Source organism: Phyllobates terribilis, unplaced genomic scaffold, assembly GCF_046119375.1.
Source record: "Phyllobates terribilis strain yellow unplaced genomic scaffold, ASM4611937v1 Scaffold_85__1_contigs__length_6476398, whole genome shotgun sequence".
Lineage (NCBI taxonomy): Eukaryota > Metazoa > Chordata > Amphibia > Anura > Dendrobatidae > Phyllobates > Phyllobates terribilis.
Window position 1 is genome coordinate 5845212 of NW_027362845.1, and position 14440 is coordinate 5859651.

General features: G+C 43.0%; 1 protein-coding gene across 1 annotated transcript; it reads right to left on the reverse strand.

Annotated features, from left to right (window-relative positions):
* Positions 1-807: 807 nt before the first annotated feature.
* LOC141197675 (uncharacterized) lies at positions 808-14182 on the reverse strand. Its single transcript, XM_073662763.1, has 5 exons — positions 13913-14182; positions 13706-13829; positions 13525-13622; positions 13236-13326; positions 808-8414 (listed from the first exon to the last, which is right to left on the reverse strand). The coding sequence occupies exons 1-5, from the start codon at positions 14165-14167 to the stop codon at positions 7024-7026; spliced, it is 1959 nt and encodes a 652-aa protein (XP_073518864.1). The 5' UTR covers positions 14168-14182; the 3' UTR covers positions 808-7023.
* Between the last annotated feature and the right edge of the window lie 258 nt (positions 14183-14440).

A 14440-nucleotide genomic window follows, 5' to 3' on the forward strand; every position in this document is an offset into this window, starting at 1 on the left:
AAGGGGTGTGACCCACAGCAGGTACAAAAGGCAGGAAGTGATCGGGCGCCGCCCTTAAGCAGCAGAAACAGACACAAACAGACAGCATGGAGGGAAGCCAGAGAGACATTCTGGACAGGAGATCAAGTGCGCCCTCTTGCACAGTGGGAGATGGACCACCATGCAAGGACGCCGCCAGGTATGTTACAACCTACACTCACTCTCTGAATCCCTTCTCCCTCTCACAGGCATAAGTTCATTACACGATGAAAATGCTGCTGCCACTTTATATAACACCTGTGACAGAGTCACTGGTATGATTTATGAGGGGAGGTATATGTCACAGGTTGCTTGCCTGTGTGAACTGAAGCCAATAAACTTTCTGTCAGCATGTTATATGCTGAAGGGTTAATTCACTTAAAGGGTGTGGTTTTATGGGAATGACGTAGCGATGGGAGGGAAGTCATTCCCCATACCTCCACCTCAGGGTGTGGCTGAGCAAGGTATAAATGTCATCATTTTTTTCTGTTGTTGTGTTTAGAGAAGCGGGGTCTCCAGACCGGACAGCCATAGCTCAGTAGGGAGCTGAAGGCTGGACATAACCTGTGTGGGTGAACCGCGCACACATATATGGACTGTGCTACAGTTTATCTTTTGTTTTGTTGTTTTGCCAATTAAGGCTGTGTTTATTTTGCTGGAGTGCAGAGCTTTATGCTGTTTAATAAAGCCTGCAAAGAAAACCCGGGTTCCTGAGTCTACTTCCGGAAGTGGCCGAGTGAGTCATCCTACCACACACCACAACAGCTGCAGCTCTTAATTCAGTCGCCCCCCTCACATATACAACAGTTCGCCCACTCAACCGGCAACCTTGACACACCAACCTGACTAAAGAACTGCGAAGGGCCTCCAGGATTGCTGAGCGGAAATGGAAAAGGTCCCACTCCCAATGAGCACTTCATCGCATTCAAACAGTCCCTCACTACCTTCAAGTTCACACTTACTGCAGCAAAACAAACATGCTTCTCATCGCTCATATCCTCCGTCACACAACCCTAAACAGTTATTAAAACTTTCAATTCTCTCCTCTGTCCCCCAGCGCCTCCTCCCTCTCCTCTCATCTCAGCTGAAGACTTTGCCTTATTCTTCAAGCAGAAGATTGATAACATCAGAAAAAGCTTTTGCCTAAAGTCCCCACAGCCCCTCCTCACACCTACTCAACCATCCTCCTCCAAAACCAGCTTCTCCACCATTACAGACGATCAACTCTCCTCTTTACTCTCCAAATCACACCTCACCACCTGCGAACTTGACCCAATCTCGTTCCACCTCATCCCTAACCTTACCATAGCCTTCATCCCAACCCTAACCCACATTTTCAACCTGTCACTAACAACTGGTGTCTTCCCCTCACGCTTCAAACATGCCTCGATCACACCCATCCTCAAAAAGCTCTCCCTTGACTCATCATCTCTGCCCATATCACTTCTTCCTTACGCCTCAAAACTACTGGAACAACACGTCCATTCTCAACTGTCCTCCGCCTCTCCTCCTGCTCCCTCTTTGACCGCCTCCAATCTGGCTTCCCACCGCACCACTCCACTGAAACTGCCCTGACTAAAGTCACCAACTACCTACTAAGTGCTAAATCCAAAGGACACTACTCTGTCCTCCTCCTCCTGGACCTGTCATCTGCCTTTGACACAGTGGACCATTCCCTCTTACTACAGACTCTCTCTTCTCTTGGCATCAAAGACTTAGCCCTATCTTGGATCTTCTCATACTTAACAGACAGGACATTAAGTGTCTCTCACTCACACATCACCTCCTCATCTCGCCCCCTATCTGACGGTGGTCCCAAGGTTCAATCCTAGGACCTCTGCTCTTTTCCATCTACACCTTCGGCCTGGGACAGCTCATAGAATCACATAGCTTTCAGTATCACCTCTATGCTGATGACACACAGATCTACCTCTCTGGACCCGATATCTCCTCCCTACTAATGTTGAGCGAATTTGTTTGGCATTTCAAATTCGGGTTTGTGCTCGAGGTTCCAGCTGATGTTATCTGCGTGACAGCATGGCAAATCAGTGATGTTCATGGAAGGAGCCGATTTTTTTGCGCAAACAGGCTGGAACCCCAAACACGAACCCGAATTTGAAATGCCGAACAAATTTGCTCAACACAACTCCCTACTAACCAAAATCCCACAATATCAGTCCGCTATCTCATCCTTCTTCTCTGACAGATTTCTAAAACTTAACATGGATAAAACAGAACTCATCATCTTTCCACCGTCTCACTCAACCTCCCCAACTGACCTATCCATCAAAGTCAATGGCTGCCCACTCTCCCCAGTCCTGCAAGCCCGCTGCCTCCGGGTAACCCTGGACTCTAACATCTCCTTTAAACCACATATCCAAGCCCTTTCCACTCCCTGCCGAATCCAACTCAAAAATATCTCCTGGATCCGCACATTCCTCAATCACACTAGTGCACGCCTTCATCATCTCCCGCCTCAACTACTGCAACCTCTTGCTCTGTGGCCTCCCTTCTACCACTCTTGCTCCCCTCCAATCTATCCTAAACTATGCTGTCTGAGTAATCCACCTGTCCCCCGCTATTCCCCAGCCTCTCTTCTCTGTCAATCCCTTCACTGGCTCCCCATTGCCCAGACACTTAAGTTCAAAACCCTAATCATGGCATATAAAGCCATCCACAACGTGTCTCCTCCATATATCTGTGACCTGTTCTCCAGGTACTTACCTACACGCAACCTCCAATTCTCACAAGATCTCCTTCTCTACTCCCCTCTTATCTCCTGTACCAGCCGCCGACTTGTATTGTTCAAAATTTATTGCAATTGTTTGTGCTATGTATATCCCTTTCACATGTAAAGCGCCATGGAATGAATGGCGCTATAATAATAAATAATAATAATAGTAGCACTCACTGGTTCTGTAAAATCCAATGTATTTATTTAACACAAGATTATAACTGGCTGCTGAGAGGGACAAAGCACATGGAAAGGATGACGCCCATTTTGCGCTAGCCTGCGCTTCAACGGGTTCTGGAAATTAAATGTTTCCCAAGGACCCGTTGAAGCACAGACTAGCACAAAACGGCAGTCATCCTTTCCATGAGCTCTGTTCCAGTTTTAATATTTTGTTAAATAAAGATATTGGATTTTACAGGACCGATGAGTGCCACTTTTTTTCACCTTTATGTACTTATTTATGTGAGCAACCGGTACCATCAGGCTTGATTGCTGAAGTCCAGTATTTGATTGGATATAAGAACACCAAGGTAGTTGGTGCAAGCAATTTTTTCCTCTTCCAGTACGAACATTATTGAACAGTTTACAGTGCACATATAGACACACAACACTTCTATGTGGACAGTGCACACACACTCAGCTCTGCTACATGTACAGATTTATACATACACACACACAGCTGTTCTACATGCGCACATTTACATACACACAGCTCATATTTAAGGGTGCTGTACATGGGATTATGACCTGCTGAGAGACGAATGACATGAATTTTTGAAACCACAAGTGATCCTACACTTCCCAAAAAGGTTATTTCTAAAAAGCCTCCTGATGAACCTTGAACAGGAATGGGGAAACGTGTTGGGGTCACATTACAATGGTAGCTATGTGGGGTTTCTATATATATAGTTCTGTGACAAGCTGGGATCTACTACATTTTGAATGGAATCGCTATTTACAACATGTAGAGGTATTTTGTCTGTGACAAAATTGTAGCACTATTGGCACCTTATTAGAGGCACGGAAAATGTATTAATTTGTTTCATGAACATTTGAATTCTACCTCTGTAGAAGGAGCTTTATATGTAATATAAGCTATGTGTGAATTTCATGCATGGTCATTTTATTTGCCTGTGACAACACTGTAGCACTATTGGCATCTTTTTAAGAGGCATGGACACTATTATTTAGTCTCATGTCTTCATATTTGAATTACCGTATTTTTCAGACTATAAGACACACGGGACCATAAGACGCACCTAGGTTTTAGAGGAGGAAAATAGAAAAAAAGATGTAAGCAAAAAATGTGGTCATTTTTATGGGGGAGGGGGTCTGCTGCTGACACTGGTATTGGGATAATGTCCCCCAATTCTGTTAATATCCTCCATCCTTGTATGTATGGTCCCTCCTTCCTGGTATACGTGGCCCTCATCCCCATCCTGGTATACATGGCCCTCATCCCTATCCTGGTATGCATGGCACCCCTTGATCCCCCCATCCTGGCATGCATGGCACCCCTTGATCCCCCATCCTGGTATGCATGGCACCCCTTGATCACCCATCCTTGTATGCATGGCACCCCTCTTCCTGGTATGCATGGCACACCTTGATCCTGGTATGCATGGCACCCCGATTCCCGCCACCTGGTATGCATGGCACCCCTTGTTCCCCCATCCTGGTATGAATGGCACCCCTTGATCCCCCATCCTGGTATGCATGGCGCCAATTGATCTCCTATCCTGGTATGTATGGCACCCCTTGATCCCCCATCCTGGTATGCATGGCACCCCTTAATCCTGGTATGCATGGCACCCCTTGAGCCCCCATCACTCTGCCCACAAAAAAAAATAAAGAATCATACTCCCCTCCTCTCTCCTTCAGTGCTGCGTTCCGCTCTGCTGCTGACACTCACTGTGAGCCGCGCATAGCAGGGTTTGCATGGCGTCCCTGCCATGCACCCTCACACAGCGTGCACACTGTAGCTGCAGTGCTGCTCCTGCTGCGCTCGGCGGTCAGTGTGCACGCTATTAAAGACCATGAATATTCACTACAACCCATGGGAGTGGGTTGTAGCGAATATTCATGAGCTTTAATAGTGGGCACACAGACCGCCGGCTGCAGCAGGAGCCGAGCTATGGTTACAGTGGGCACGCTATTAAGGAGAATGAATATTCCCTGCTCCCCACGCCCATGGGCGTGGGGAGCAGGGAATATTCATTTTCTTTAGCAGCAGGCACAGCGTAGGCTGCAGCAGGTGGCTGCTACCTCCTGTGCCCCGCTGTCGCTCACCCCCAGCCCCCCACCAGCCACAGAACATATGTTCGGACTTTAAGACGCACCACCCACTTTCCTCTAAAAATTTTAGAGGAAAAAAGTGCGTCTTATAGTCCGAAAAATCCGGTATACCTCTGCAGATATTGAAGGAGCCTCTTAATGTAGTATAAGCTATACTGTTGGTTCACGCATTGTGACTTTATTTATGGATATCTTGGCTGATAACTATTTGCCAAAACTATGTTTGGTTTAATTTTTTCCTCCTGTGAGTGGTTGTAGTACCTAGGATCATCTAGGGATAATTAGGGTGATACGACAGAAAGTGGGGGTGCCACAACTTGCGCTCTTTTAGGGTGTAAACCTCAGCGGAAAGGAAGGGTAAATAATGAGGGATAACAAATAGGGAAAGGATTGAGGCTCCATCCCCACCTCCCCTACCTGCCTTTAACCCCTGATTTAATTTATATGGCCTCGGAATTACATACATTTTTTTCATTTCTATAGTGCCAATTTGTAAAATTTGAACGGGAACATATGTAGTAGTTCCTTTTTAATAAGGTATAAATAAAGTATATACATTTTAATGGAGATTTTTCTTTGTGAGACAAATTTACATACACACAGCTCTACTACATATGCACATTTACATACATACACAGCTCTGCTACATATGATAATGTCTGTAAAATGCTGTGGAATATGTTAGCACTATATAAGAATAAAGATTATTATTATTATTATATGCAAATTTGCATACAAAAACACTGTGTACACATTTCCCCATTTTGCAGTTCCTTCCAGGTCATGTGAATGATTACATGATCGGAAAGGTCCTTGAGCTAGTCAGGTGGAAGGTTTTTTAGCTGCTCACTCAGGACGTGCAGCCTCTGTACCGGTCCTGGTACCTTCCCCTCCTGCTCAGCACCAATCAGTTATATACAGGTGGGGCTGGAGGAGAGAGAGCAGTACTCTCAGTGATCAGGAAAGACACTGTCTCAGCATTCTCCTCTGTCATGAGATGCTGCCTCCAGTTTATAAGACACACTTATTAACAAGATATTTTCATGATAAAAATGTCTTATAGGCCAAGAAATATGATACGTTCTAAAGTGATTTCCCTTTCTCATTTATTAATACAATGTCTGTTAAATCTCTTTGTACAATGTGTCAATAACACATATAGTTTATCTAAGTCTGAATTATTTTTGATGGTCAACAAAATACAATTTTCCAGTAATTCATTTTTCACACTCTAGGTATGACAATGGCTTCTCTGTGTGAGATTTTTTACTTTTAAAGTGTGGTCCACTACATGGACAACCCCTTCTCAATCCTCATGTTTGGTCGTGTTAAAATAAAAGCACTGATACAAACCTCCCATGGAGGCGTCGTTCAAGCGGTGTCATCACTTGCGTTCCCGGGGCTCATGTGAGGTTGTTATGTCACGTGAGTTCTTCAGCCAATTAGTGCTGGCGTGATTGTCCCCATCTTCAGACAAATTGAACATCAAGAAGTCAGAGAGCAGCCGCAGCCCTGGCTTCCTGTTGATGTTCAATGCATCCGAAGGCAGGGATAGTGAAGCCGTCGCTGATTGGGCACAGGACTCATGTGATGTAACAACCTCACATGAGCCCCGGGAATGCGATTGCCGACAAAGCTGGAATGGTGAATATGAGTGTTTTTATTTTAACGAGCCAAATATGAGGAATGACAAGGGATTTCCCTAATCGTGGACAACCCCTTTAAGAAAGTACAATTTTCGATTAAAACATTTCCAACATTCTGAATATGAAAAAGGCTTCTCCCTTGTGTGCCTTCTCTGATGTTTTTTAATAGTTGATTTCCGTGTAAAACATTTCCCACATTAAAAACATGAAAAAGGCTTCTCCCCTGTGTGAACTCTTTGGTGACTAAGAAGAGACGATTTCTTCACAAAATATTTCCCACATTCTGAGCATGAAAAAGGTGTCTCCCTATGTGGGTTCTCTGGTACATAACTAAACCTGATTTCTGGTTAAAACATTTCCCACATTCTGAACATGAAAAAGGCTTTTCCCTGTGTGGATTCTCTGGTGTCTATCAAGATGCGATTTCTGGTTAAAATATTTCCCACATTCTGAACATGAAAAAGGCTTCTCCCCTGTGTGGGTTCTCTGGTGCTTAATCAAATCAGATTTCTGGATAAAATATTTCCCACATTCTGAACATAAAAAAGGCTTCTCCCCTGTGTGGATTCTCTGGTGCCTATAAAGATATGATTTCCGGTTAAAATATTTCCCACATTCTGAACATGAAAAAGGCTTCTCCCCTGTGTGGATTCTCTTGTGGCTATAAAGATTTGATTTTCGGTTAAAATATTTCCCACATTCTGAACATGAATAAGGCTTCTCCCCTGTGTGAGTTCTCTGGTGACCAAGAAGAATTGATTTTTTCCCAAAACATTTTCCACATTTTGAACATGAAAAAGGCTTCTCCCCTGTGTGAGCTCTTTGGTGACTAAGAAGAGATGATTTATTCCCAAAACATTTCCCACATTCTAAACATGAAAAAGGCTTCTCCCCTGTGTGGGTTCTCTGGTGGTTAACAAAATGTGATTTATAGTTAAAACATTTCCCACATTCTGAACAGGAAAAAGGCTTCTCCCCTGTGTGACTTCTCTGGTGTATAACAAGATTCCATTTCTGGATAAAATATTTCCCACATTCTGAACAGGAAAAAGGCTTCTCCCCTGTGTGAGCTCTCTGGTGTATAACAAGATTCCATTTCTGCATAAAATATTTCCCACATTCTGAACAGGAAAATTGTTTCTGCCCTGTGTGGGTTCTCTGGTGCTTAATCACATCTGATTTCTGGTTAAAACATTTCCCACATTCTGAACAGCAAAAAGGCTTCTCCCCAGTGTGAGTTTTCTGGTGCTTAAACAAATTTGATTTCCGGTTAAAACATTTCTCACATTCTGAACAGGAGTATGCCTTCTCACCTGTGTGAGTTCTCTGGTGTCTAGCAAGATCTGATTTCTGGTTAAAATATTTCCCACATTTGGAACAAGAAAATCTTTTCTCCACAGTGTGAATTTTTTGATGTTTAAGAAAAGGCTTTTCGAAGTGAATATTATTTCCAGATTCTGAATGTGAAAATGGCTTCTTTGCTTTAGGAGCAATTTGTTTTTTAATTCTTATTTTTTTACTTTCATTTTCCTTAGCAGTCGGTAATGAATCAGAAGATGAGACCTGTTTCAAAGCATCAGATGACAGATCTTTGCTGTGAAGGGATGATAGTATGTCTGGAGTAATGGCATTCACTTCAATTGTATCCTGTGGGATATCGAGATCATTTGATTTAAAATTTGAAGATGTCATCTGTCCCTCTGATCTCCTGGTACAGTCATCTGCCAAGAATAAAACCAATTATTTTTGAATAAAATATCCTTGAATTTTATATTGTTCAACATTTCTACTTGAACTGTCTGTAAAAACGGCCAGTTATGTAAAAATATAGAATTATTCACAAAGACAATGACAGTTCACAGTCTAATATAAAACCTCATAGGATGAACCAGTAGAGCGTGGTGTTCAACTGTTTTTTCATTCTGCTTCCCAAATAGGGAATAAAAAGCCACCAAACAATGTTATGTAGGTGAAAATTATAGCAATAACAACTTCTACTGATCTCACCAAAAACAAGTCCCCACTCAGGTCCATCACCTGTCAATGGAAAAACAGAGGTTTCCACATTATTAGTGACTAAAAGGCTCTTAAAAAGAAACATGGCTTCCATAAACCAATCCAGCAGGATCCGCTCTCCCAAAGTCAAATCTCCCCCTCACTTCTGAGCCTTGCAGTGTGCCCAAGCCACATTTAGCATCCATGTATTTGACATTACTATAGTGAGAAGAACCCACTTAATTGATGGTGTGTGTCTCCTGGAGCACAATCTGGGTAATATGTGTTGGGCAATAAAATACTATTTAGCAATTTTCACTCTCCAACATCCACTACATGCTAATTTCTAGAAAGAGCCTGTGGAGTCAAAATAGTCACTACTCCTAGGGGATTTCTACTGCTCTGGTTTTCTGTCATTTTGTCATATTAGGGCTTCTTCAAAAGGGGTGTCCCATCTCCTTTGTGACCTGCTCCTGAGACATCTGCTTCTGTCACCAGGCGCTGTCTTATTCATTCTGCAGGTGGTACTAGTAATGAAGGTGTCGGAGCAAGAAGCTCTAGGCGGCCCAGGCTCTGCCCAGCCACTAAGATTAGGGTGCCTGAGACCTACAGTGGTGGCCAAAGGTATTGGCACCCCTGCAATTCTGTCAGATAATACTCAGTTTCTTCCTGAAAATGATTGCAATCACAAATTCTTTGGTATTATTATCTTCATTTAATTTGCTTGCAAGGAAAAATCACAAAAGAGAATGAAGCAAAAATCAAATCATTGATCATTTCACACAAAACTCCAAAAAAGAGCCGGACAAAAGTATTGGCACCCTCAGCCTAATACTTGGTTGCAGAACCTTTAGCCAAAATAACTGCGAACAACCGCTTCCGGTAACCATCAATGAGTTTCTTACAATTCTCTGCTGGAATTGTAGACCATTCTTCTTTGGCAAACTGCTCCAGGTCCCTGATATTTGAAGGGTGCCTTCTCCAAACTGCCATTTTGAGATCTCTCCACAGGTGTTCTATGGGATTCAAGTCTGGACTCATTGCTGGCCACCTTAGAAGTCTCTAGTGCTTTCTCTCAAACCATTTTATAGTGCTTTTGGAAGTGTGTTTTGGGTCATTGTCCTGCTGGAAGACCCATGACCTCTGAGGGAGACCCAGCTTTCTCACACTGGGCCCTACATTATGCTGCAAAATTTGTTGGTAGTCTTCAGACTTCGTAATGCCATGCACACGGTCAAGCAGTCCAGTGCCAGAGGCAGCAAAGCAACCACAAAACATCAGGGAACCTCCGCCATGTTTGACTGTAGGGACCGTGTTCTTTTCTTTGAATGCCTCTTTTTTTTCCTGTACACTCTATGTTGATGCTTTTTCCCAAAAACCTATACTTTTGTCTCATCTGACCAGAGAGCTTTCTTCCAAAACGTTTTAGGCTTTCTCAGGTAAGTTTTGGCAAACTCCAGCCTGGCTTTTTTATGTCTCGGGGTAAGAAGTGGGGTCTTCCTGGGTACCCTACCATACAGTCCCTTTTCATTCAGACGCCGACGGATAGTACGGGTTGACACTGTTGTACCCTCGGACTGCAGGGCAGCTTGAACTTGTTTGGATGTTAGTCGAGGTTCTTTATCCACCATCCGCACAATCTTGCATTGAAATCTCTCGTCAATTTTTCTTTTCCATCCACATCTAGGGAGGTTAGCCACAGGGCCATGGGCTTTAAACTTCTTGATGACACTGCGCACGGAAGACACAGGAACATTCAGGTCTTTGGAGATGGACTTGTAGCCTTGAGATTGCTCATGCTTCCTCACAATTTGGTTTCTCAAGTCCTCAGACAGTTCTTTGGTCTTCTTTCTTTTCTCCATGCTCAATGTGGTACACACAAGGACACAGGACAGAGGTTGAGTCAACTTTAATCCATGTTAACTGGCTGCAAGTGTGATTTAGTTATTGCCAACACCTGTTAGGTGCCACAGGTAAGTTACAGGTGCTGTTAATTACACGAATTAAAGAAGCATCACGTGATTTTTCAAACAGTGCCAATACTTTTGTCCACCCCCTTTTTTAGGTTTGGTGTGGAATTATATCCAATTTGGCTTTAGGACAATTCTTTTTGTGTTTTTTCATTGAAGACAAATTAAATGAAGATAATAATACCGAAGAATTTGTGATTGCAATCATTTTCAGGAAGAAACTGAGTATTATCTGACAGAATTGCAGGGGTGCCAATACTTTTGGCCACCACTGTATAGTACCATCCAGTCTGGCAGTATGGGTGTGTGTGCTGTCCAGCTTGAGTAATCAGCTTCCTGCTTTAGCCAGCTGGAAAGCACCACACCCTAGTAAAGCTCAGAGCATATTGCTGGAAGCTGCCAGATACAGCCTTGTTCTCCTCTGGTTCAGTCCTCTGTACTCATCTCACAGCTTGTGTATTTGTTTCCTGTTGTGACCCCGGCCCATTTACTGACCACTCTTGTGTCATCTGATTTTGTATTTTCTCTGCCCTCCTGATTCTGACTCGGCTACCTGACTATTCTTCTTGCCAAGTCACATCACAGAGAATAGCAGGTAACACCGTGGCCCAAGCTTAGCGGTCTCTGTGTAAGTCCTTGTTCATCACCCTTTAATGTTTAAAGGGTGATGAACTAGAAAATTCCTGAGATCTGGAAAACGGGGTGGATAGTGCCAAGCCTGTTCGTAGGAGCCATCTTTTGAGCTGCCAGGTGACCACGAAAAGTGCCCTAATACATTGTGTCTGCAAACTATTCCAGCAAGATCTGCATTCAAATAGCTAAATCCTTCCTTTCTTAACCTGCCATGTGTCCAGACAGTAGTGTACAACCGTATATAGGGTATTGTCAAATTCAAGAAAAGTTGGAAAATAATTTGTAAAAGTCCATTTGTTTCTATTATCCTTTGTGAAGAATTCCAAAGTTCTCAGCACATAAAGTGTCACACATCAGATGTGAAAATTGGGGCCTAATTAGGAACACAAAACTGGCTGCAGGAAGTGGTTAAATCAGAGTATTTTGGGCATTAACTACTGTAGTCAAAAATTGAGGCATTTGGTTTTTATACTTTGAGAAAGGCGCCGATCCGGCACAGAAACGTGTTGGTATTAATAAAAGCCGTCTTGGAATCCCAAGCCTCTTCATTCCTGCAGCGCAGCCTGCCTAAACGTGCCAGCTTCCATTTTTTTGCCTAGTCAAAAATTGTGGGTATAGACAATAACACATCTACTAAAATGATCAAACTGAACAGTCTTCATCAATAAAAGATGAGTAACTAGTGGTGAAACCTCCCTGGCGTAATTAGAGTATGGGGCTCGGTGGCTCTTGGCAATCTAAACCATCGTAAGGGACAATATTATCTATCAGATGAGTTTCATGAAGAAATATTAGACATTCAAGGAGACCTTTTTATAATAGTGCAGAGCTGAGGGGTCTTAAATTTAGATCTAAGGCATTTGGAAGAGGCAATGGAGACCTTTTTGAAAGACTACAAGGGAGCTACAGAGTCACATAAGTGAGGCCGGCTGATCCCATCACAATCAAACTATTACACAGAATGAACCTATAAAAAATAGACATAAAATAAAAAAAAATGTTACATTCCCAACATCAACATATGTATGAGGGGAGAGCTCCAACACTAAACTGGAGTCGCACTCATTTATGGTGGACCATTGGAGCTACTATGAGTCCTGACCAGAAGAGTAGAGAAAGTATTAGCGCCCCCATTTCAGGAGAGATTGTGCAGTAATCTGAATTCCTTAGGATTGAAAACATAATGGAATCTATGACGTGGAGTGAATCCATGAAACCAGGGCTCGAGCCAACACATCTCCTGCAGGCGGGAATAAATGTATATTACAGCCATCAGCCACGCACAGCTTAGAGATATATCATGGCACAGGTGGAATGTTTTTTATGTAGTTTATCACATTCCTGTTTGAAGTTAGTTGGTTTTAAAAGAAATTGAAAATTTAAGATAAAGGTAAATTCTATTGTTATTGTACAGAAATTCACACTTGGCCCTCACTGCACATTTAATGTTATCAATCACAAAAAGTGAAGTTTGGCCAGAAAGACTGGACCTGGTCTTGTAGGGACCATATGAGGACATTCAGCAACACAGAAGGGAGAGAAGGTAGATTCATCCAATAAGATATCAGGGTTCTAGGAAGCCAACAGCATCATTACCCTCCACTTTCTGTAATAATATTTTTCTTCAAGTGATTTTCTAAATTGTCAGCACATTCTACGTACGCTGTCATTTGGCTTTTCAGTTTATAGATCTGGGCAGGTAAGGGTCAGCGACTTCTAATTTCAGTTAGAAGGTGTATCCTCCAGGTTGTAAGTTCTAGAGAAAATGGCTTTTAATGCCCAAAGTCATTTGAACAGTTTTTGGTGGAGCAGAATATTGTGGTCTAGGGGTAAAATGGTGATCACACGATTGTAATACGGCCGGATTACACCACCGATAAAGCAGAAACAGACAGCGACGGAGAAGGATCTGTGACTTCTCAGCATTTAGTGGTTACTACTCACCTGGGAGGTTATCTGTAGGAATCTCCTCTTTACACCACTCATCACCCCTCACATATGTCTCTGTAGTATTAATATGGGTCAGATCTTCACCCTGAAACAAATATTGTAAAAGTCACAGACAGATGGAGAAGTCCCATCTATGATCAGCTCTAATCCTGCCATCTCCACCCTTCTCATTACACAAGTATAAAACATATAATACTTGTGGATAAAACAAGACTGAACACAAGACCTTCACAGCCATCTACACATCATAGGAGAGATCTCATGACACCTTCTCTCCATCTACCTGATGATCCTGAGGAACATTGGGATCTTCTTGTTTACAGTCCTGTGGAAGAAGAGGACGGGGACATCTGTCTGGTGTTGTCCTCTTACTGTATAGATCTGGAGGAAACACATACAGGGACTGAATTCATTCTTTACATACAGATAATTATAGGCTGTGTGTATTTAGTCCTGTCTATTACCTGGTGATGTGAGGGGCTGGGGAACCTCCATCATGACGTCTTTGTACAAATCTTTGTGTCCTTCTAAATACTCCCACTCATCCATGGAGAAATAGACAGCGACATCCTGACACCTTATAGGAACCTGACACATACAATGATACCGTCATCCCCCCGATCCCTTCATAGCGTTACTGTATAATGTCCCAGCATTCCCAGCAGTGTCACCTCTCCAGTCAGCAGCTCAATCATCTTGTAGGTGAGTTCTAGGATCTTCTGGTCATTGATGTCCTCATGTATCAGGGGTTGAGGTGGAGGCCCTGTGATTGGGCTCAGGGGTCTTCCCCATCTCTCAGACACAGGGTCCTGACAGCGCTCACTAGAGGTCTTCTTCACTACTGTGTAATCCTGGTTATGGAGAGACACATTCATAAATCTCACTACAGACATTTCCAGAGTCCTCACCTCTCCAGTTCTGTCCATCTGTTATTCCCATAGATAAGAATGATGTAATGTGACGTCATCAGAATCTCTCACCTCTCCAGTAAGCCGGAAGAGGATCTCTAGGGTGAGGTGTAATATCCTCTCCGCCATCTTGTCTCTGTCCATATCCATCTTTGATGGGTAAATCAGGAAAATTCTCTTATATAGTAGATCTTCACTGAGAGGATCTGATATTGTAGAGACCTGAATAAGAATATGAGCCGATGTAACATCATAAAAATCCTGTGTAATAATCCAATTACTGGAGATAAT

Coding starts and splice junctions, on each gene's coding strand:
- LOC141197675 (XM_073662763.1), bottom strand. CDS start 14,167: ATGGACAGAACTGGAGAGGTGAGGACTCTGGAAATGTCTGTAGTGAGA. Junction 13,830..13,912: donor TTGAGCTGCTGACTGGAGAG/GTGACACTGCTG, acceptor TGTATGTGTCAG/GTTCCTATAAGGTGTCAGGA. Junction 8,415..13,235: donor TCCTACAGATAACCTCCCAG/GTGAGTAGTAAC, acceptor TATTCTTGGCAG/ATGACTGTACCAGGAGATCA.